This window comes from Hibiscus syriacus, unplaced genomic scaffold (assembly GCF_006381635.1).
Source record: "Hibiscus syriacus cultivar Baekdansim isolate YM2019G1 unplaced genomic scaffold, ASM638163v2 tig00000991_pilon, whole genome shotgun sequence".
NCBI classification, from domain to species: domain Eukaryota; kingdom Viridiplantae; phylum Streptophyta; class Magnoliopsida; order Malvales; family Malvaceae; genus Hibiscus; species Hibiscus syriacus.
In genome coordinates, this window is record NW_024061840.1 from 652,744 (window position 1) to 678,191 (window position 25,448).

Here is a 25,448-nt window from a genome sequence, read left to right on the forward strand (position 1 = left end):
TAACCGTAACAAGTGGTGATTAAAATCTGAACGAATAAAAATATTTTTTTTATAAATGTCACACCTTTTTGTCCGGTACACAATCTCAACAACTCCGATTTAGTGGGATTCAGAAAACAACATAACGTTAGAATTTTATTATGATTCAAACTCCTAAAAATATGATAGAGTTTTACTAGGATTCAAACTCTTAAAAATAGGATAGAGTTCTACTATGATTTAACCCTAAAATAATCTACAAGCGTTATAAATAGTCATTGTAACTCACTATTGTAACAAACGATTTACATACAAAAAAATACAAAGGAAAGCATGAAAAAATACAAAGGCAAAGCTATTGTAAACGATTCGAAAGGAAATAAAATGTAATCTTTTTGCCTGATTCGTTATTTCTCGTATGTGCATGTTTTTTTCTGAAATTTGGTCGAATAACCCAAATGTGGGTTGCATCGATGACCAAAAATGTGGGGTTTCAAAGTTTCGAACCTAGATCTACCCTCCAAAATTGGCCCATCGAATGTTTTTCCTTTTGATTCGGTTCCTTACATTTATGTTTTAATTATTATATTTTATTTATTTAACTATTATACGCACATTTCCCTATATCATTTATATTGATTTGTTATTTTTTTTTCCTTTTTTTCATGTATATTTTACATTATGTATTTTCTTTTTACTTTAGTATATTTTTATTTTTTAGATTACATATATATAATATATTATTTTTATTATTTTTTATTAATTTATATATACATATATATATTTTCTGTTATTTATTTATATATATATTATATTTTATTTTTATTATTTTATTTATTTGTTTTTATTATATACTTTTTTTCTTCTCTTTATTTTTTATATTTTTTGTATCTTTTTTTATTTATGTTACTTACTATTTTATCTTTGCTTCTTTAGCTCTTTATTTATTTATTTTTTTCATTTTAATTTAATTATTTATTTATTTCTTACTTTTTATCTAACATGATTTTTTAAACTCTTAGGGCACATCTTTAAAACTATCTAAGGTAAGTAATTGAGATCGTATTTTTTACCTTTTAATTTTAAATTACAATTTTCTTAATTTAAGACAATTGGAAATTGTGTAGTACCGAAAGGACATTCTTAATTTAAGACAATTGGAAATTGTGTAGTACCGAAAGGACAGTTCAAGGGTGCTAACCCTTCCTTGACTGTAACCGACTCCCGAATCCGACACATCTTTGGAAAGACGCAGATCTGGTAAGAAATAGGGTATCCAATCAACCTATTTGTTTTAAAATAAATGATCGTGGCGACTCTAATTCGTTTAATCCAAGTCGAAGCCCAATTCCGGGTCAACCGAAAGACTGTTCCGACAGCTTGGCGACTCCGCTAGGGACATGTAAGTGAGTCAGGCTGAAATTATTTCTGGTTGTCTTTTTTAGCGAAAATTACAAGTTTAAATTTTAATTTATTTATTCGATTCTTATTATTTATCTTTGATTATTTTTCAAATAAATAGTTGTACTAACGCATTTTTATTGATTTCAAATTTTTCAAAATTGTCATCTCTAGCTCTATACCTGAGCTCTGAACCCTTTTAAGTAAAGGCAAAAGCGACGTCTTCGTGGGAATTTATTCTCCGTATGGGCCTAGCAAGTAACCTTCGGGATTCATATACCTTATGTCTTGTGTGAATTTATTCTCCGTATAGGCATAAGGGAATGTATCCTCTCAAGTTTAACTTAGTCCACATAAGCTTGTGATGAGCTAAGGGTCTGGCAAGCCCAAGGGGGTACCAGCAAGGAGAACTCCAGTAGCTTTTTTAAAACCTAAACCGGGAGAGTATAGGGAATTAGAGCCCACCCCAAAACCTCATTCCAAACCCTAGGCTTCTTTGTTTTCTGCCTTACTTTTTGTTCAAAGCATGCGAACTAGACAAATATGCGATTAGGATTTGTTTGAAATTAGCATGCAGGATAGAGATCATGTCCGGGTAGGAATTAAGGCATGTTGGGTAAACATCATGTGGGGTAGGACTTTTTCATGATCATTTTTTATTATTTTCACCTCACTAACTCTTTTCATTTTTATTTTCTTGTATTTTATTTTCATCACTTGCATCATTTAAAAGAGGTGTTGATCCACCAAAAATGTGTTTGTTAAACATGAATAATTTGCATTAATGGATAAAGGGTTGTAATACAAGAGATGAAAATACAGAGGACATCTACAAGGCGACTATGTGTCACATTCAATACAGAAGACGGGGTGCCCACAATTGAAAAGTGTATCACTCTGCTGCATTATAAAGGACTCAGAATGAACTGGGTCTACATCAAGCACAATGAAAGTCTATCTTTGAAGAACTGACTGGCAGAGGTTGCAGGGTCAATATGAAGGGAGTCCCTTCAAAGACAATAATGGCAAAACGATAGTTGAAATTGGAGACCCTTGCTGACGAATTCAAGAAACAGACAAATGAACTTCACATAGTTCCTATCAATTGAGGGCTCCAATGATGTATTCGTTGGGAACAGGTTCAACAAAAGATAAATGATATAGATGCAGTCATTCGAGACTTCTTGGGCCAGTACAAAAAGCAACTCAACATTTGCACAGTTCATCCAGAGAAGCCAGAGCGGTTTGACAGGTTATTCAACCGGTGACAGACGAAGGCAGAAGACTAGTCAACATGTCATAAGCTATCAGGATATTTTTGTCTCTTAAAAGATAAAACACTTTTGCCTCCAATAAGGATTATTTCTAATAACAGACACATTTTGTTATCAATGCCTCGAACATTACATGCATCATGCATTCCTGCATATTTCGCATTATATTTCTTTTTTATTACATTCATATGTCTCATAAAAAATGAGAACATTTTGATTCTATTCTCAGGACCTACAAAGAGCTTTACCAGCAACTTCTTGACACCCATGTAGTGTCACCATACCTGGTGGAAACCATGAAGTCCCCAACCCTAAGTGGTATGACGAGAATGCTCATTGTGAATATCATGACGGTGTCCCAGGGCACACAATTGAGAATTCTTACGCATTCAAGAGAGTTGTGCAGAAGATGCGTAACCAGAACTGGATCGACTTCAATAACTTGGGGGCATCCAAGTGAGGAAAATCATTTCATCATTTGAGGCATTCTGTTTGAATTTGTTTTTCATTTTTTTTTCTCAAGTTTTTGTAAGGATTTTTAAATAAATTTATTACTTTAAAGACGTTAACAATGAATCACATTTGCAAACTTGCAATTATTTGAATATCATCTGAATTAAGAAACTCTGTAAATGGTTCAAAGTTACAGATCTTTGACGAAGTAACATGATTTAAAACAAGGAATTTGACTTTACCCAGAATATGCACTCAAACATCGTACCCTGCTCTTGCAATAAACCATATAACCTTTTCCTTTTATAAGGTGCGGACAACATGGGGCATCTTTTTGCATATGACATTACTATACGTTTTATTTAAGACGTTCAATGATGATCATTATCTTTACAGATGGAATAGTTGAGAAGGTAAATCTAGTTTAGGTTAGTTGCTTGGAAATTGAACTCTAAAATAAGATTCATTGACTTTCAACAACACCTAGACTATAACAGGTTCTTCTTGACAAACTTAAGAAATTAAATCCGTAAAGCTGTGCTATTTCACTAAGTCAATTGGTTATAGAGGAAACTTGAAAGCTCTGGCCTTATGAGTATATTACGTTTAAACCATAACATTGCTCAAACACTTGGCAATTCAGTGTTTGTACCACTGCTATTGTCCGGCTGAAGACTTTGTGATGAGATGAACCCTTCAGTGAACTTGATAAAACTGATTATAATGTTAAGTTGTCCCTCTAAAGCAATTGGTTAAACGCCCCCGGCTTTATGAATTCAGCTAGCCAGATACATTTGTTAGAGGAGCTTACAAAACTTGAACAAATGGAAGATTCATAGGACCGAAATAAAGGTCTAGTAATTAATCATGCTAGTTGCGTCATTTTGTCTGCACCCAATTGAAATGCCAAAGCATGTTGCGATTTCAAAAAAATGACATTTTGGGTTACCGAAACCTTAGAAAGGAGACCAACCTAAAGCAAACTCATCCATTTGAACATTTGTCAAAGAGCTGTAACTCTGAAAGCATTAAAAGAGCTCTTGATTCCTTTGATATTCTTTGAACTCATGTTTACAATTTGATTCAATTGCGAGCCTAAATTAAGGAGCAATATTTCACAATATTTTTCCCCTCCTAAAACAAGAAAGGAGGAAAAACATTTTCAAACAGAAAAATCTCAAATTTGAAAGGTTTGTAAAGCCAAAGCTCGAAAAGAGAATGGGGCACGATCGATTCCAAGGACCAGATTGACAGACAAAGCACGAGACTCCATCCAAGAGATAACACATAATTCATTCATGTTGCATGCATCTTAGACATACTTATGTGCATCACATTCATCATTTTAGCATACATAATTTTTGCAGCATTTAGAGTCAAGTTTCGACTTCAGGATGAAGGATACTCGATTCGCAAGTGCCTTTAAAGAACGATGGTTATTGCTTAACTCAGCAGTGAGAGGCTACACCTCAACCGACTTGACATATCTACGGATCTCAGAATCAATTTCATATAGGTTCAAGAACAAATTCAGAACAAATCCAGTTCTACTCAACTCAACAATGAGCAGTATGTTTCCAATTAATGTCTTCAAGCCAGATTTCAATTCCACAACGGAAGATATCTGGCTGTCAGAATTTATCAGTGAGTTTTTTCGTAAAAGGGGAGTCATTCAAAGATCGTCTCATTTGGTTCAGACTCTCTCAAATGAACCACCTGAAGAGTCATGACCGGCTTAGACCCGTGAAGGGAAGCCATTTTTTAAATAAACATTTGCAGCATAGCTTAAATCGAGAAGGGTTATCTGCCATCCAAAGACCTTCGAGTTCGACTACGCTCAGCTCCAAGACACATCATTTACAGCATAACTCAAGGCTAGAAGGGTTATTGTCACCAAAAGACCTTCGAGTTCGACTACGCTCAGCTCCAAGGCATATCATTTACAACATAACTTAAGTCGAGAAGGGTTATCTACCAACCAAAGACCTTCGAGTTCGACTACGCTCAGTTCTAAGGCACATCATTTGCAGCATAACTTAAATCGAGAAGGGTTATCTGCCAAAGACCCTCAAGTTCGATTACACTCACTTTGAGGGTACATTATCTACAGTATAACTCAAGGCTATAAGGATTATATGTCTCCAAAATACCTTCGAGTTCGACTACGCTCAGCTCCAAGGCACATCATTTGCAGCATAGCTTAAGTCGAGAATGATTATTGCCAAAGACCCTCAAGTTCGATTACACTCAGTTTCGAGGGAACATCATTTACAGCATAACTCAAGGCTAGAGAGGTTTATCTATCTCCAAAGACCTTCGAGTTCGACTACGCTCAGCTCCAAGGCACATCATTTGTAGCATAGCTTAAGTCTAGAAGGGCTATCTACCAAAGACCCTCAAGTTCGATTACACTCAGTTTCGAGGGTACATCATTTACATAACTCAAGGCTGGAGGGGTTATCTATCTCCAAAAGACCTTCGAGTTTGACTACGCTCAGCTTTAAGGCATATCATTTGCAGCATAACTTAAGTCGAGTAGGGTTATCTGCCAACCAAATACCTTCGAGTTCGACTACGCTAAGCTCCAAGGCACATCATTTGCAGCATAGCTTAAGTCGAGAAGGGTTATCTACCAAAGACCCTCAAGTTCGGTTACACTCAGATTCGAGGGCACATCATTTACAGCATAACTCAAGGCTAGAAGGGTTATCTGTCTCTAAAAGACCTTCGAGGTAAACTACGCTCAGCTCCAAGGCATATCATTTGCAGCATAACTTAAGTTGAGAAGGGTTATCTACCAACGAAAGACCTTCGAGTTGGATTATGCTCAGCTCCAAGGCACATCATATGCAGCATAGCTTAAGTTGAGAAAAACTATCTGCCAAAGACCCTCGAGTTCGATTACACTCAGCTTCGAGGGCACATTATTTACAGCATAACTCAAAGGTAGAAGGGTTATCTATCACCAAAAGACCTTTGAGTTCGACTTCGCTCAGCTCCAAGGCACATCATTTGCAGCATAGCTTAAGTCGAGAAGGGTTATCTGCCAACCGGAGACCTTCAAGTTCGATTACATTCAGCTCAGAGGCAAACAAAATTTAAAGAATAACTCAAGGCAAGAAAGGTTATCTGTCAATATATTGGTCGAGTTCGATTCCATTCAGCTCAATGACACTACTGTCCGGTTATAATCGAGGTTTTCAAGTCAAGAAGAATACTTGGGTTAACCGTGCCTTAGTGACAAGTAACCATTTTCAAGCAGCATAGCTTAAGTCAAGAAAAGCTATATGTCAACGAAGATTTCTGAGTTCGATTCCGATCCAAGAAGAAGACCGAAGGGCAACGAGAAGCCACGTGCTGATTCAAATTCCGAACTACGGCTTCAATTCTATATCAAGATGAACTCGACTTCACGACGGATGAGTCATCCGCAACTCAATTCGACATGGAGTTATTGAAACATCGAAGTCAATTTTCAACTCCACCAAACGAAAAGTGTATCTTTTAATCTTTGTCCTATCCCCGTTACACGACTATAGGCAAAGAGAGGCAGTTGTCAACACACCTTTTTATCTGGGTACAACACTCTAAACAACCCCAATTTAGTGGGATTCAGAAAACAAACATAACGTTAGAATTTTACTAGGATTCAAACTCCTAAAAATATGATAGAGTTTTACTAGGATTCAAACTCCTAAAAATATGATAGAGTTCTACTATGATTCAAACTCCTAAAAATAGGATCCACAAGCGTTATAATAGCAATTGTAACTCACCATTGTAACACACGATTTACATACAAAAAATACAGAGAAAAGCACGAAAAAATACAAAGGAAAAGCTATTGTAAACGATTCAAAAAGGAAATAAAATGTAACATCTTTTTTACCTTGATTCGTTCATTTCTCGCATGTGCATGTTATTTTTCTTGAAATTTGATTCGAATAACCCAAAACGTGGGTTGCGTCGATGACCAAAAAGGGGTGGGGTTTCGAAGTATTGAACATAGATCTACCCCTGAGGCGTGTTCCTGTTTTTAAGTATTTAATTTTCTCCCTAAATCATTTTTTTTCTTCAAAATTTGCCCATCAATTTGTTTTTCCTTTTGATTCGGTCCCTTATATTTACGTTTTAATTATTATTATTTTATTTATTTAACTTTATTTATACACGCATTTCCCTTATTATTCATTTTATTTAATTTCTTTGTTATTTTCTTTTTTCTTTTTTCATGTAATATTTTTTACATTTATGCATTTTCTTTTTACTTTAGTATATATTTTTATTTTTAGATTACATATATATATATATATATATATATATATATATATATATATTTTATTTTTATATCTATTTATTAATTTATATATATTTACTATTTTTATGTTTTTATTTATTATATATATACATATATATATTATTTTTACTTTTTTATTGTTTTATTTATATATACTTTTTTCTTCTTTTCTTTATTTTATTATTTTTGTATATTTATTTATTTATTTTACTTACTATTTTATCTTTGTTTTCTTATTTTATCTTTTGTTTAATTTGTTTTTCTTCATTTTAATTTTATTTATTTATTTCTTACATTTTTATCTAACATGATTTTTTGACCTTCTTAAGGGCACATCTTTAAAACTATCTAAGGTAAGTAATTGGGATCGTATTTTTACCTTTTAATTTTAAATTACAATTTTCTTAATTTTAGACAACTGAAAATTGTGTAGTACTGAAAGGACAGTTCAAGGGTGCTAACCCTTCCTTGACTGTAACCGACTCCCGAATCCGACACATCTTTGGAAAGACGCAGATCAGGTAAGAAATAGGGTATCTGATCAACTTATTTGTTTAAAATAAATTATCGATGACGACTCCAATTCGTTTAATCCAAGTCGAAGCCCAATTCCGAACCAACCGAATGACGATTCCGACAATAAAAATTTAAAATAATATTGTTTTAGTGTTATCCGTGATATCATAACATTGTTAACTATTTATCGAATAAAAATGTAATGAGTAATGTCTACGTTTAATGATTAAATTAAATGACAAAAACAAGAATAAAAGAAAATTTGAGGGGTGAGATTTATAATTTATTCAACTAAATTTAAAGACGAGAATTTAAATTTGACCAGAAAAGAATATATATTACATTTTATGTCGTTTTCCTTGGGTCGTGATTTGGTATTGTATGATCCAACGTGTTTTACCATTAGTTACATAATTTCAATCATTATTAATGTCTCTTCTGTTAATTGTTTTCCCTTTTTAGCCTCTGATTTGCTGAAGTAGATTTAAAAGCCCGCTCGACAGAAAAGGACAAAGAGGGAAACAAAATATAGCTAGAACTATAAACTAAAAAATTCCAACCCAGGATAGAACGCGCATGTAATTCACAATGGCTCAGCTGCTTAAGCTCTATCTCTTTGCTTACAACTCTCTCCAGGCTTTTGGCTGGTATGGTAATTTCAAATTCCTCTTTCTTTGATTCCCTTTCATCATTTCCGGCTTACTTAATTCATTACATTTGTTCTTGTTTTATTTGCAGGACAATTTCTCTGTTCAGAATTTTGACCAGTTTCATCGCCACCAACTCTGTCAATGGCGCTTATGCTTCTGCTGGAGACTTAATCTGTCAGTTCTTTCTTCATTTATTTTTAAAACCCTCTTTTTTTTCCTTGTAAAATGATGGAAGATGAACTTCAATTTTCTATTATGGCAGGGAATATGAAGGGTTTTATCAATAATTTAGATTCTAACTTTTTTCCCCTCTGACTTGGAGATTCATTACTGTGGGGGGACATGGATTTATAGTTTGATTCTATCCCTTTTTTTCTTTGAAGGTTTGTTGCAAACCTGTGCGTTCTTGGAAGTTGTTCATGGAGCAATAGGTAATTTCTTTAGGGTTTCATACTCTAGGCGTTCTTAGCAGTATGGATTTGGTTTCTGAGTTCTGATGTGGCGTTGTGGAATAATTGAAGGGATTGTTCCAAGTGGAGTGTTGTTTCCTCTGATGCAATGGAGTGGAAGAACACATTTCTTGTTAGCAATTGTCTGCCGAATTCCTGAGGTTCTCAGTTTTCCCTTATATTGTTTTCAATTGTTTGTTGATGCACTGGCTGCCTAGTGCCTAAGCATCGAACAATGCAATATAAAGCCAAGAGTATCTTAGCATTCTTGTCTGGTGGTTTTGTTGAGACAATGATGGCCAGTAGCTCAAAAAGTGAATTGTATTGATAAATCCTTGCTTCTCAGTTTATTTTCATCTGATAATAACAGGTCCAGGAGGTACCTGCTTTCATAACATTTTTTGCTTGGAGCCTAACTGAGGTGAGCATTTGTATTGATCTATCTACTTGAATTTGGTTTCTATAAATACAATCAGATTTTCAAATGAGCTTTCATAACTGCATGTTACCTAATTATGGTAGAAGATATGAATGCATCATTGTTGTTCTTAACAGGTGACTAACATATATGAAGACAGTTAATGGTAGTAAACCATCTAAAACAATTAAATTTATTATCGATGTTGGATGATCAAATGCATTGTTACATGTGCCGTGAAATACCAGTCGATCTAACAGGCTGTCAACTCGTAAAAGGGGAAATCTATCAAACTCAGATATAGTTTCCATCCTAGATGCGATCTAGTGTCAGTAAGTTTACAGTGTCTTTGTAGTGCTCAATGTTCTTGTCTGAGTTTATGTTCCCTTCGGTTTACTGTATAGAACTTGCAAGCTTCAATTTACATACATATACCCATTTTGTCGAGTAATTTCTTTATTTAGTCAAACTCTTGAAACGATCATATTATCTGTTTTTCCTTCTATGATTTGTAAGGCTCATGGCTTCTTTCTCTCTTTTTTCTGAGTGTTTTGTCATTATTGTTGTTGCTCTTTTTCCCCATTTCCCCTTTGTTTTTTTCTCTGGTAGTAGCAGTAGTTAACTATGCTGATTTCATTCTTTCATAACATGATAGTATACACCTTGTGCATAATCTATCCCAATTTATTGCTGCATGGTTTTACATTCAGCATCATTTTGTGTTCCCGTTTTCACGCTTGTTTTGGAGTTTGAAGTAAATTACATATCACTTTAACATCCTATCTGCAGGTAATTCGGTATTCGCATTATGCACTGAATATCTTTGGAGGTTGTCCATCTTGGCTCACCTACCTGAGGTCTGAAATTTTCCTTACCAAGTAGAATCGCTTGCTGGCATTTTTATTGAATTATAAGTTGTTTACTTCCTTCAGGTACACTACATTCATTGTGCTGTATCCCATGGGCCTTGCTCCGGGTGAAAGTGAGTTAAATTAACATTCATACATGCTCTGAATTGGTAGTTATTGTCTTACTTTATAATTGCTTTTACATCTTATTTCTCTTATCCATTGTTCCCTTCAATGCAGTGTGGCTCATGTACCAAGCACTTCATTATAAAGGAGAAGAACCTCTACGGGGATTTCTTTGCTAATCTTCCCTTTAGCTATTATGATTTTGTCACGGTATGAGCGGTCTTTTACATCTGCAAACATGAATCCTTGGTTTTCCTTCAGATCCATATTTGTAATCGATAATGCTTATGTTGCTCAGTCTTGAATAATGTGGCTTTCGCCTCTGTAACCTGAGACAGGGCATCATATGTGTGACAGGGTTTCCCTTTATATATCATGGCAATATCTGTTCTGTACATAGTACATACATAGTTTTTCCAAAAGTTTTTTTTTCAATTGTGGATTTTAGTGACACTTGACATGTTTCGATTCGATTCAGGTTGTTCTTCTCATCTATCCCTTCCTTTGGTTGAATCTTTACCTCCATTTGTTTAAGCAACGACGGTCGAAACTGGGGAAACGTCACAAGAAGAAAAATTGAAGGTAGGAAGTTATGGTTTTTTTCTCCTTTTAATTCAATAATTATGGAATAAAAAGTACAAAAACTTCGATATTCCATGATAATATATGTTGAACTTTAGAAATTTGCAGTGTATTTCTTATATGAACAGAAACATTTAGTTACTGGGATTGATATGATAAGTGAGCAAGTTTCATTGGAATCAACAATTAACAAAAGAGAAATACAAATAACAGGGAATAAAAGGCACCCACAATTATGAACCCAAAGTGACCCACCAAACTTCTTAAAACCCTTATTAATGGATCACATAGAACACATAACACCGGAAATCTTAAAATTCTGAAGTGGGAAGCTCGTGTGTGGTCCGTGGCGATGAGAAGACTTCATAGACAATAGCAGCAATGGTAACCGATGAATGGACCGAGCCAGTAGACCCAGTGGTTGTCCCATGTCCAGCTGACTACGGCAGGTCCGAAGGAGACTGCAGGGTTCATGGATGCACCATCAAAGGCACCGCCTGCCAAGATGTTGGCACCCACAATGAAACCAATTGCAATGGGTGCAATGATCCCGATGTCACCCTTCTTTGGGTCGACAGCGGTGGCATAAACTGTGTAAACCAAACCGAAGGTCATCACGATCTCAAAAACCACCGCGTTCCATGCTCCCAACCCAGACGAAGGCAAATGCAGGTGTTTCCTGCATCATAAAAAGAAACAATTCAGAACATATATTATAACCATTGGTTAAACTTGCTTTCGCTTTTCAGTCTTACCAATCCACCAGTTGAAAATTTGAGAAGCAAGCAAGCGACCACGGATCCAAGCAACTGAGCAACCCAGTACAAAATACTTCGGATCAAGGTAATGTGGCCCCGACAAAGGCACCGAATGTGACAGCGGGGTTTACGTGTCCACCGGAGATTTTAGCACCAACTGAAACGGCCACAAACAGCGCCAAAGCATGGGCCAGTCATGCAGATACGATACGGCCGGTGTTGCGGCACCGTTGTCAGTGAGCTTGTCTGCCAAAGAAACATATACCAGTTAGATACTTGATAGAAAAATAATGGGAATTGCTAAACTTTAGGAGATGAGAAAGGAAAAGTTGAAACGTACTGAAAGCCATGCCCGAGCCTGAACCGGCGAAACAAAAATGAGCATTGAAATAAACTCGGCCAAACCTGCTTTGAGAGCGTCACTTGGCCAGCCTCAGCTGGAGATCCTACTGCAATTCGAGAAATCGGCATTCTGATTCTTCTCTGTACAAAAAATAGCTACTATTTTTTTCTTTTTCTCTTGTTTCTCACATCGTCATAAGGTACTTATATATGGAGGTTCTTGAGTTATCACTCTTTAACTAAACTCAAGTATATTCAACAACACAAGCATATCCTGAGTGCTCATTATGCAGGCTCTTTATACAAGAAATATAAGCAGTTACAACCATACTAACAGCATAACCAACTCCTAACAGACTCCTAGTAGCTAACTGCCACTTACACAGATTACTTGCACGCATACATACATATACCTCTAATATTCCCCCTACATCTTCTCCTTCCTCCCTTCATCGCTGCACAACGCATACCTTCTCACGAAATTCTTCAAACGCTTCTTTTGACAGGGGTTTGGTGAACCCATCCACTTGATGTGCAGCTGGTACATAATTGACACAAATATGCCCAGCAGCCACCTTTTCCTTACAAAGTGCACATCCAATTCTACATGCTTGGATTGTGCATGATATATTGGATTGGCACTCATAGCCACTGCATAGTGTTGTCACACCAAATTACAGATTTTCCTTGCTGTTGTATGCCTAGATCGGTTAACAACGTGCTGATCCATGTGACTTCAGTTGCAGCATCAGCCACACTTTTATATTCTGCTTCCATGGTGCTTCTTGACACTGAACGTTGCTTCTTTGAATTCCATGCAACAAGGCACTTGTCTATGAACACTCCATAGCCTGACACTGACCTTCGATCATCCAGATTAGCACCCCAGTCAGCATCTGCAAGGCTGAGATTACCACTCTGTTGTCAACTGGAGAAAATCGTAACCCGTAGTTTACAGTATCTGCTAGGTACCGAAGAATTCTTTTCACTGCAGCAAGATGTTACTCGAGGAGCATGCATAAATGGGCTACTTTGCCCACACTCAAGGACAAATCAGGCCGAGTATGACAAAGATAAAAGAGTGAGCCCACTATGCTCCTATACTCGCTCGCATCCTCTAACAAATCTCCTTTTCGCGAGTCAATTTGCAAGCCAATGTCATAGGCGTAGAGCATGCAACAGCTGTTTCATGCAGTTTCTCCAGTAGTTCTAACGCAAACTTCTTTGGCTAAGAACAAGTGAGTTGCTAGTCCTTAGTACTTCAATGCCAAGGAAGTAGCTTAAGCACAATCCTTGAGGGAAAATCTGTCTTGCAGCATAGCAACAACTGTTTAATCCCATTGGACGACCCTCTCGTGATCAGTATATACATACACCAACACATATCGATCACTGCTGCTGCCTTTAAAGAACAAGGATGAGTCTGCTCGTGGACACGTTAAATCCTATTTCCAGTAACGCTTCTTTTAACTTGGAGTGCCAATTGCGAGGTGCCTGCTTCAAACCCATACAGGCCTTCTGCAGATTGCATACCACGATGGAACCATCATCAGAATCTGCTCAAAGCCAGGCGGTTGATGCATAAATACGTCCTCCTTAAGATCTCCGTTGAGAAAGGCATTGTTTATGTCTATATGCCTCAGCTCCCATGCGTTAGACACAACCATGGTGAGAATTACATTCACTGTGCTGAATTTAACCACTGGACTGAAGGTATCGCAGAAATCATGTCCAGGAACTTGTGTGAATCCCTTAGCCACTAACCGAGCCTTGTACCGAAGAATTAAGCCATCAGGATTGTGTTTGACCTTAAACATCCACTTGCAGCCAATTGCAGTTCGCCCAGGTGGAAGCTTAACTAGTGTCCATGTTTCATTCTTTTGTAAGCATCGATTTCAGCCTGAACATCTTCCAATCTGAAGACTGCATTGCTTTTATATTAGTAGGTACTGCATTGTCAAAGTGACTTGAGAATGCCTTTGGTTTAAAAACACCACATTTACTCCTTGTCAACAGGGATGAGCATTCTGCAGCTGATGTGTTTCAGCTTGTTCACTAGATTTCCTGCATGCTGTTTGGCTACTGCTACTTGCATCACCATGTTCTCGAGAGGTTCAACACCTCATTTCAGTTGTTCCGAGTGCTGCTCAACATGACCACTACTGCTCCCTGTAAGTCAGTATTGTCTTCCATGTGTAGGCCAGACTCTGCATGTGAATTAGGATTCTCCTCATATGGTGGTGATGAACTCTCCAGAAATTCATTAACACTTTGATTATGCCACCTTGCTGTCACCTTGCACATCTTGAAGCAACCTGATATTTGAAACGATTTTTGAAAGTCCACTTATGTCTCTGAAATGACCGAAGATGGGGAAAACAAACACCCAAAAACTTTAAGCATGTTGTAATCCGGTTGCTTACCATACAACTTCTCAAAGGGAGAAACTCCTTGAAGACTTTTGTTGGTAGCTTGTTGATGACACTTACGGCAGTAGTCATAGCATATGACCAGAATTTAATGGGCATTGAGGCTTGAGACAACAACACTAGTGCCATCTCAACTAGATGTCGATGTCTCCTTTCGACCTTGCCATTTTGCTCAGACGTATGCGGGCATGTTAACCTGTGTACAATTCCATCCTTGGCTAAAATGTCAGTAAACGATCTAAACTCCCCTCCCCAGTCACTTTGGACCGCTTTGATGGACACTCCAAAATTGTGTATGTACCATTTTATGAAAGCTGAAACGCTATAACAGCTTGGGATTTAGTGCGAAGTAGATAAATCCATGTATATCGAGTATAAGCATCAACAATGATATGTAGTAGCGAAAACCATTTGAAGAAATATGAGGAGGCCCCCACAAATCAGTATGCACAAGTTGAAAAGGAGAGTTGTATTCAGTAACAGATTGCACAAATGGGAGTTTGTGACTTTTGCCTACATGACAGGCAACACAAGTTTTGTTTACATCAAACGAGAGCTTTACATCAAGAACCTTTGCTATTTTGTTGAGAGTGTCAAACGAGGGATGACCTAGACGCCTGTGCCACAACTCAGCTACTAGAAGGGACTTCGAAACTACATTGACATCACCTTTGATTGCTGTACATGCTTTCTCAAAAGAGTATAACCCATCTGCCTCTTACCACTCAATAAGACTTGCCCAGTTGTTTCATCACGAACATAGCATTTCGTTGCATGGAACTCAAGAAAGACTCTATTATCCCTAGCAAGCTTAGAGACGGAGAGAAGATTTTTGGTTATATACGGGACATGTAAGTTCATTTAGCATCAATACACGTGAAGTAGAAGATAAAGCAGCTTTCCAATGCTATCAATACCAAGTGCTACTCCATTACAACAGTTAACTTACCTGGCCCAAGAAATTCAGATTGGCTTATCATATTGGATGCATCCGGAGTAACGTGGTGTGTCGTCCCCGAGTCTACTATCCATCGATCGGCTGCAGTAACCATTTGCCTGTGGTTGTATGCTAGGAGACCATCCACACATCCATTAGAACAGCAAACCTGAACTGGTTTTCCCAGAATTATAGTGCACACTTGCTGGGCCTTCTTAGTTGAACATAACCATCAGTTGCTACACATGTGAACTCCTCATCATATCGATGCCAGCACCGATCGACTAAATGTCCAAGCTTGCCACAAAGTTGGCATTGTAATCGGGTTCGCCCACGCCCCTGCCATGGTTTCTCATACCAGATGCATGAGCAGAATGGCTTGGCCTGTAGTCTTGGCGGTTAGAACCATTGAAATGTCCTCGACTTGTATGCCCTGTGAGAGATTCGCATTCACTGGTAGTAAATCAGTTTGTTCATCAAAACCTGCCAGTTGGGACTCTGCATCCATTAGCATTGTATAAACGCTATCTAAAGACAATGTTTCTTTCATAGTTGTTATAATGGCCATGAACGGTTGGTATTCATGAGGCAGCCCTCAAGATTGTAACAATGTTCAACATGGGAGATAGCACTCCCACACGAGGCAAGCACATCACACACTCTTTTACTCGTGTAAGGTAGACACATGTTGTCCCCGCCCTTCTTCAACGAGTGAAGCTTGTAATGCAGATTCATTAAGGCTGTAGTCGATTGTTTGCAAAGAATTGCAGCACCGTTCGCCCAAACTGCTGCAGCAGTTTCTGCTCCCACGAACTGAGGAAGGAGGTGGAGGGCTGATGGTCGAAAGCAGCCAAGAAGCTACAACATTGTCTTGTGCAATAAACTCTTCATAACTGTCATGATACGTTCCACGCCATCATCATCTACGACAGTTTCTGGTGGAGGCACCATGGCTCCGGTTAAAAGCCGTTCAGACGATGACTCGATCGTTAACAAAATTGCTGCTTCCACAACAAGAAGTTGGTTTCATCCAAGACGATGCTAACCTTCTTGTTCAAGAAATTCTTCGCACCCCAATTGCAAGATCCATACTCGCAAGAATTCTACTAGCAGCGGAAAGAAAAATGCTTCAAGAATTACCCAGAACCACCGGCGATTGATACCATCTTGGGTTATCACTCTTTAACTAAACTCAAGTATATTCAACAACACAAGATATCCTAAGCTGCTCATTATGCAGGCTCTTTACAAGAAATATAAGCAGTTACAACCATACTAACAGCATAACCAACTCCTAACAGACTCCTAGCAGCTAACTGCCACTTACACAGATTACTTGCACGCATACATACATATAACTCTAATAGAGGTCCGATACTCGAGTAAAACGATACTAACCGGGTTCAAGCGGGTCCAAGGAAGAATAACACAAAAAGGTACCTTTTTCTTGGGGCCACTTGTCACTGTCGGGAAAAAATGGCAGGCGAGGGTCCGGAATCAATAGTATTTCGCCACGGTACGGTTGGAGTGAAGTTGGATGGCTGATCGGAGCGTGGAGATTTCTGATCACCGGCCAAAAGTGGTAGCAGTGGGCCCCATTGCGTTGATTGTGGTTGTGCTTTTAGCGAAAACCGACCATTTGGATTGTTTATACGTGGTGACGCGGACCGTGGTGGTTAGCTTAGCTGCTTCATGTCATGCACTACTTAATCTCTGATTTATGCATTGGGTAAGTGGTGCTAATGAATGTACGACATCCAGTATTGCAATGGATAGGTGTGGACTTATTTTGGTGCTACTGTGGATCCATTAATTTTTTTTAATACTCATATTAATAAAAAAAATTCTTTTGTTTGTTGATTTGCTTTCACCTTCATGTGTAAGCTTAGGTTAAGCTAAGATGGTTCGGATAAAATGAATCGAAAAGTAGTTTAATTAATTCACATGAAATCTTTGAAATATAAAATCCAATAAAGTTTACGGTTGAGATGAAAGTATAAGTAATCATTGGATAGTCAAACAATTACATTAAAATGTAAACCTTAAATAGATAATCTCTCAACCCACAACTTGAGAGAGCATGCAGAAGCCCAAATTAATTGTAAAAGTAAAGTTCCAAGAAGGCCCAATTGTCTTCTTTGGACGGCCAAAAAGACTGAACCCCACCTCTCTTAGGATCTTTCCTTAAATCATTCACTAGTTAGAGTTTTTAAAACTATTCTATAAGTAAAAATATGAAAAATAAGGGCTTTTACTTGGAAGTGTTTGAAATGCAATGAAAAAAAAAGTCTTCACATAGTGCAGTCGAACAATTATTTGCTTAAATATGATGATTGCTACAGTGACACCATAGGTCTCCATGAGCACATGGCGACCTCCATAGGTCTCCAGGAGCACACGGCGACCTATGGAGCACTTGGAGTCGAACAATTATTTGCTTAAATATGATGATTGCTACAGTGACCACCATAGGTCTCCATGAGCACATGGCGACCTCCATAGGTCTCCAGGAGCACACGGCGACCTATGGAGCACTTGGTGACCTATGGAGCTGCAACAGTGAGGGACCATGAGTCACTGTAGCAAACACCTCATTCAATAAATAATTTGGATGAGCCCTATATGGGGAATTTTTTTTTTCCAAAGCCCTACATGGCGAGGAAGTCGGCTTAAATAGACACAAATGTTATTGAAAAATCCTTTAAGAAAAAATCACAAGCATAAAAAGAGAATTTTCATTGTCTAAAATAGAAGAATATGAAAGTATTTTTAGAATTCGACTTACTTCTAACTTTGATCCCTATGTTTATTTATATGATAATTACTTAATCATATGAAAATTTATGTATTATGAAAGCTACTAAACTATGTTCTTACTTTCAATCAACATAAAAATGGGATAGGCTTCATACTTTCAATCAAACTAAGTTTCCTATTTCCTACTTTTCTCTTAGTTTGGTATCTTCATCAATTTGAGTCAGATCAATTGAGGTCAACTTTAACAATCTCCACATTGACGTGAATTCTGAAAGTGTAAAGAGTTCGATATAAAATCTCAAATTTGTTGAGACACTCAACTTAACAAAATATCAAAATTTCACATAGATACAGTTCAAAAACCGTAAGATTTTTATAATTGTTTTATAATTTTTAATTTTAACCAAAACAAATTTTACAACGTTAATAAATTTAAGGAAAGTTAGTGTGACCAAGATAATACAATTGAAAACTCAATTTCGTGATTTTCTAAATAAGACCTAACCATCTATAATTGAAATCAACACTTATTTAAATTTTGGTATAATTAGAGGTGTCAGGGTTTAAAAATATAGATACTATATTGATGGTGAAGGTTTTAATTACAATAAAATTATAAGTCATCATGTGTCAAATATATTTATTAATTTATAAAAATATTTAAAATAGTAGATGATTTCCTAAAAATCAAGTACCATTAAAGGAAAGACTATAATTAAAGAATGTACATTCTATCCTCTTCCTCCGAGTAGCCACAGTGGTATTGTTATCCTTGAGCGCAATGAGATCCGAAAAATATCTTTCTGCGATTTCTTTATTTAAAATTTGATATTTTCTCTTTCACATCTGCATATTCATACCATCTGACCCATACTAATTAATATTTGCTCAACTTCACAACTATGATGGTCAAAAGTATGTGCTTTGATTATTGATCTGAATGCCGCCATGCAACCGCTTTATGGTCGAATTTAATAGAGGATGAGTGTCTCTTTCCTTTTTGCTTTTAATTAGTTTGGATTATTTTTCTATGCACGAGCAACGATGGATATCACTAACGACGAACATTATTAATTTAATTTATAAAAATTTAAATTTTAAAGGACTTAACGTATATTTATAAATTAATTAAAAATTTAAAGATAAATTATTTAAAATAAATGGTAAATTATATCAGCGACCACCTGACTATTATCGCTTTTCATTTTAACTAATATTTTTGATTTTTTTTCAATCAGGTCACTCAACTATTTAAATACATTCAATTAAGCCACTTGTCGTTAATATTTAACGGATAAGCTGATGAGAAAGTTAAAATATTTGATATAATTACACATTTGGTCATTGATACTTATATATTCTATCAATTTGGTCTTAATTTTAATACACTAAAATAAACTTAACCTCAAAAACAAAATTTTTACTAGAAAATTCATTTATGATTCTCTGAAGCATCTCGTCAATGGTACCATAACCTACTTTGGTTTTACGGAAAATAAAGTTGATTAGCCCATGCATATAAAGTTCGTTGGACAAATTATTTTATCCTACTACTATTTGTAAATGACATTCTACTATAAAAATGTGATATAGTCTAACCTGTAAAACTAAGAATTTTTTATCCAGTAAATTTCTAATAGAAAAATGTGACATATATTTCTTTCAAGTTTGACACAATCTTCCTTTAAAAAATTTTAATATTCATCCCCTACCATAAAATTTTATGTCAATCTTAATAAAAGTTTATACTGATAAGATTATTGGTGGACTTAGCATGAAATTGTTTGCACTAAAAGATTGACCTATATCAAAAGGACGATAAATTTAGTTTACTTTAAATTTAATATCATAAATTATTGATTGAGTTGTTCATTTTTTAAGAAAAAGGTTTTGTTATAAATTTTGTTTTGTTATATAAATATAGAATATGCCGTAACTTTTAAAATTAAAATAAAAAGTTAAATTTTGGGTCATTATACATGATACTATTTGATTTGAGGGTTAAATTTATTTTAATTTATTAAAATTAGGACCAAATTGATAAAATATATAAGTATCAATGACCAAATGTGTAATTATACCAAATATTTTAACTATCACATCAGCTTCTTCGTTAAATATTAACTACACGTGGCTTAATTGAATGTATTTAAATAGTCGAGTGACCTGATTGAAAAAAAAATCAAAAATATTAGTTAAAATGAAAAGCGATAATAGTCAGGTGGTCGCTGATATAATTTACCATTTATTTTAAATAATTTATCTTTAAATTTTTAATTAATTTATAAATATACGTTAAGTCCTTTAAAATTTAAATTTTTATAAATTAAATTAATAATGTTCGTCGTTAGTGATATCCATCGTTGCTCGTGCATAGAAAAATAATCCAAACTAATTAAAAGCAAAAAGGAAAGAGACACTCATCCTCTATTAAATTCGACCATAAAGCGGTTGCATGGCGGCATTCAGATCAATAATCAAAGCACATACTTTTGACCATCATAGTTGTGAAGTTGAGCAAATATTAATTAGTATGGGTCAGATGGTATGAATATGCAGATGTGAAAGAGAAAATATCAAAATTTTAAATAAAGAAAATCGCAGAAAGATATTTTTCGGATCTCATTGCGCTCAAGAGGATAACAATACCACTGTGGCTACTCGGAGGAAGAGGATAGATTGTACATTCTTTAATTATAGTCTTTCCTTTAATGGTACTTGATTTTTAGGAAATCATCTACTATCTTTAATTATTATTTTTATAAATTAATAAATATATTTGACACATGATGACTTATTAAATTTTATTTGTGTAATTAAAAACCTTCACCATCAATATAGTATTTATAATTTGATTTGAATCAAATTGATGAAGATACCAAACTAAGAGAAAAGTATGAAAGTGGGAAACTTAGTTTGATTGAAAGTATGAAGTCTATCCTATTTTTATGTTGATTGAAAGTAAGAAACATAGTTTTAGTAGCTTTCATAATACATAAATTTTCATATGATTAGTAACTATTCATATAAATAAACATAGGGATCAAAGTTAGAAGTCAAGTCGAATTCTAAAAATACTTTCGTATTCTTCTATTTTCGACAATGAAACTTCTCTTTTTATACTCGTGATTTTTTAAATGATTTTTCATATAAAATTTTGTGTCTATTTAAGCATGTCCTTTTATATGTGTAGGATGTGATATGTCGCAGGACCCTAAAATTTTAAGGGCCCCACACTTTAGAAAATTCTTGTTTTATTATAAACGAAATTTCTAGTAAAAGTTTTGTTTTATTATAAATATATAATATGTCGTAACTTTTAAAATCTTTTAAAATTAAAGATTTGAGGTTAAATTTATTTTAGTTTATTAAAATTAAGACTAAATTGATCGAATATATAAGTAATAGTGAACAAATGTGGAATTATACCAAATATTTTAACTGTCACGTCAGTTTCTCCGTTAAATATTAACGACAAGTGGCTTAATTGGATGCATTTAAATAGTTGAGTGACCATATTGACAAAATTTCAAAAATATTGGTCAAAATGAAAATGGACAATAGTTAGGTGGACACTAGTATAGTTTACCCTTTATTTTAAATAATGTATCTTTAAATTTCTAACTAATTTATAATTATACATTGAATCATTTGGAGTTTAAAATTTTATAAATTAAATTAATGGCGTTTGTTCATTAATGATTGCTGCTTTTAGAATTTTCCAATTAATTTTTCTACTTCATTAACTTTATTCAAAGTCCATTTAATTAATGCCGAGTGAAAGATCCGGAAGGGAATGTTGTTATTGCATATCTCCACTCCCCTTTGCTTTCTTTGGTCAAATCTGTTTTGAAATTGATAAGTTTTTGTCGACCGTAATAGGTTGGTTTAACAGGCAATGGCCACCATGTTCTTGAATGTGCTTAGAACACGACTTCCATTACATCTAGAATGTCGTAGGTCGGATCGGGTCGGGTTAAATATATATTTTTACATCATGATCGAGTGTGATAAATCCAGTAATTTACTGTTTTGGTGGATATTAAGCTCGTGAAGCGCATGAGATTAGGTATAGCGTTAACAGTACAAGTTTAGTTGGATTGCACAAATGTGGAAATTTTAGGTCTAACCCTCATCCGTCCTGGAGGAGTAAACGCCCATTGGATAGCCATAGCTGTAGCTATATTTTGCATGCATTACCATAGAATTTCCATGTCGTATATGAAAATTTCCTCTCTTTGAAAATGGGCTAGTAGATGTAATCCTTCTGGTACGGTCCCCGTATAAAACAAAAGTAGTCGTTTTGTTTACATTTGGAGGCCAACCCATGTATGGGGTTAGACAATGCCCAAACACTCGACTTGACCCCTAAAAAGTACAATGCAATGCCGTTTTCAAATTTTGCATTTCGGATATTCATCATTCCATTTCACTCAAATTAATTTAGTTTAATTAATCATGAAAATAATTAATTAACATAGAAGAATGAGAAAAAATATTTGATAAATAAAGGATTAAGGAATACCTTTACCCCTGGGGTGTTTGGTTCAGGTAATATGAGATTATCGGGGGAATGGAATGTCATTCCCCTGTTTGGTTGGTCAGTAATCCTATTCTTCGGTAATATTTTATTCTCAACAGTGGTATTTTGGGGTATATTACGGGAATATGATTGCCCCCTTCCCTTAGGTATTGTTTGGATTACTGGCGTTTTGGACTAAAATGCCCTTAATTTCCCCCCCCCCTTCAAATATCATTCTTCTATCGTTGAATAATAATTTCTACGAAGGTTAAATTACTAATTTATCCTTAATTATTTTAGATTTACAAAAGTCCATAATTAGAATTTTATATGAAGTTAAGGTGTTAAAAAAAATTTTACCCTTTCATTAAACCTATTTATCTTTTCAATTTGTAAATATATATATATATATATATATATTATAAATTTAAAATTTTTAAAGAAAATATATAATTAATATAGTAATATTATAGTAGAATTCAACTTGTTAAAAAAACAAATATATAATAAGGACAATTTGGTAAAATATACATTCTAATAATCTTTTATTCCTTTAACCAAACAATGTAATCTTACATTCCAGCTAAACGAACCAAACACAAAATACAACATTCCTAGTATCTTATTCCCGCTGGTAATCATATTCCAACTGGTAATCTTACATTCCATGAACCATACACACCCCTATAGTAGACATAATTTATCATTTTCATCCCTATCGTATTTTCTCATCAACTTAGCCCTCAAAGTTGTTTAATTACATCATTTTATACTCTTCCCCTAACTTGAAACCCTAAATTATAGATAATATTAGAGTTTAGGGTTTAGAGTTTAGAGATAATATGGTTAAGGTTAGCGTTTTGGGTTTATAATTTAGGATTTTAAGTTAGATAGGGTATAAATGATGCAATTGAGTAACTTCGAGAGCTATATTAATGCGAAAATACTATAGGGGAAAAATAATAAATTAAGTCTACTACGGAGGTAAATGTGACCCTTTTGCCATAAATAAATATCTTGGGTATTTATTTATTTTTAGATTTATGCTTCTTTTTTCATCTTTTAATATTCTAATGCCTCATTTTTGTAATCTAAGATTATCAAAATAATTATTATGTTTTTCCATTTTATTTAACTTTCTTTAGAAAAATCAATGAAGTTTTGTTTTTTTCAACAACAGTAAATCTTCAACAATCGAATAATATTATACTTTTTAAATAATTGTACTTGGTTTTAATCTTGAGATTTATCTCATACAATCCTAAAGAGGATGATGAATACTTGTATTTTTGAATGATTTACTTAATTATGAAGAGACAGAGATAAAATTCCTTATTAAAATCTGATATAAACAGAAAAAAAATCTAAAAAATGTTGGTTGAGTTAGTACGTCCATAACACAAAAGTGAATTATAGTTTTAGATATTTTTTGGGTCCAACTTGTCCAGGTCAAGTGTTGCAGTCGGTAAGGTGAGGCACGAGCGACCTAGCGATTCCAGATGAGAAGCATTGGCATGTGCCACAACGCACGGTCTACACGCCAAGTGTCGTGGAAACGTCGGCACACATGGCTCGTGTTTTCGGCTCCGCACGGTGACTCTGCTTTGTCGCTTTGTTCACAATGGTGCGCCCACGACCCATACCTAACCGCCATGTGCGGAAAGTCCATCAAACGACAACCCCATTGGCTACCACAGCACTTCCCAAATTCTTTCATATGGAAAACGACCCTCCCTTTCTAATATCATTTCAGTTCTTTTATTTGAAAATTTTAATAATTTCATCTCCATGTTTTAAATGATATCATGCAATGCATCTGAATTGTTTGTACCTAAAAAGCTCGTGTCACAGTATGATAAAGTAAAGCAGATATAATTTCCAATGATTTTTTATTTTTGCCTTTTTGTTCGGTGATAAATGACAGTGGTTGAATTTTGATGGTTCGCATGAATAGTTCGAGTGTTCGACAGGTAAAGTCGTTGCTTGTTTGTAAACTAAATGTTGTAATAGTAAAACCGGGACTTGGTCTCCACCTTATGGGACCGTTTCTTAATCTCAATTTTATTTTCAACAGCTATAATTAATTAGAGACATAATTACCCTTATAATTTTTTATAGTAGGTCACTACTACCAATTTTATATAGCCTAGTTCCCCCCCCCCCAATAATTTGACTTATAAATTAAAATGATACTTTTCATAACTATTTTATAAAAATATGTTTGAAAGTTTTAATTATTTCTCTTAAAAATATGCTCTCTATATCTGTATCTTATCATGAAGTATAATTCCTTGCAAAATAATTTAAGTACTATTGTAACACGTTGTAACATACGAAATCGTCAAATGTAATGTAAGGCGTCCAGCAGATAAAAGCAAAAGATTGAAAATGATTTAAATGCAAACTCTCGTGCATTCCAACAGTTCACCAGGTTCATTGTACTAACGAAACCTATTTTCTTTTCATTTATTATTTTAATTTTACATCTTTGTCAAGTAAATTTAAAAATTCAGCAGCATTTGTCAGCTTCTTGAGCTGAGAAAACCAAAACGTGAAACAACATAATAAAGTAAGCCTACATTCGTTCATGCAGTAGACTTAGTTTATTATTTTTGTCCATGTTATTAAGGTTTAGGGTTTATAATATAGGATTTTAAATTAGGGGTAGAGTAAAGAAAAATACAATTGAGCAAGTTCAAAGGTTAAATTA

The 25,448-nt window shown here is 35.0% G+C and overlaps 1 protein-coding gene and 1 pseudogene across 1 annotated transcript; one reads left to right on the forward strand and one right to left on the reverse strand.

Annotated features, from left to right (window-relative positions):
• The first annotated feature begins 8,454 nt into the window (after positions 1-8,454).
• Positions 8,455-11,149, forward strand: LOC120119319 (very-long-chain (3R)-3-hydroxyacyl-CoA dehydratase 2-like). Its single transcript, XM_039139135.1, is given in 10 exon segments — positions 8,455-8,567; positions 8,659-8,744; positions 8,954-9,001; positions 9,092-9,180; positions 9,390-9,440; positions 10,227-10,294; positions 10,370-10,419; positions 10,526-10,553; positions 10,555-10,621; positions 10,890-11,149. Coding segments are annotated over 10 exon segments (648 nt in total). The 5' UTR covers positions 8,455-8,508; the 3' UTR covers positions 10,992-11,149.
• Positions 11,141-12,222, reverse strand: LOC120119308 (annotated as a pseudogene).
• Between the last annotated feature and the right edge of the window lie 13,226 nt (positions 12,223-25,448).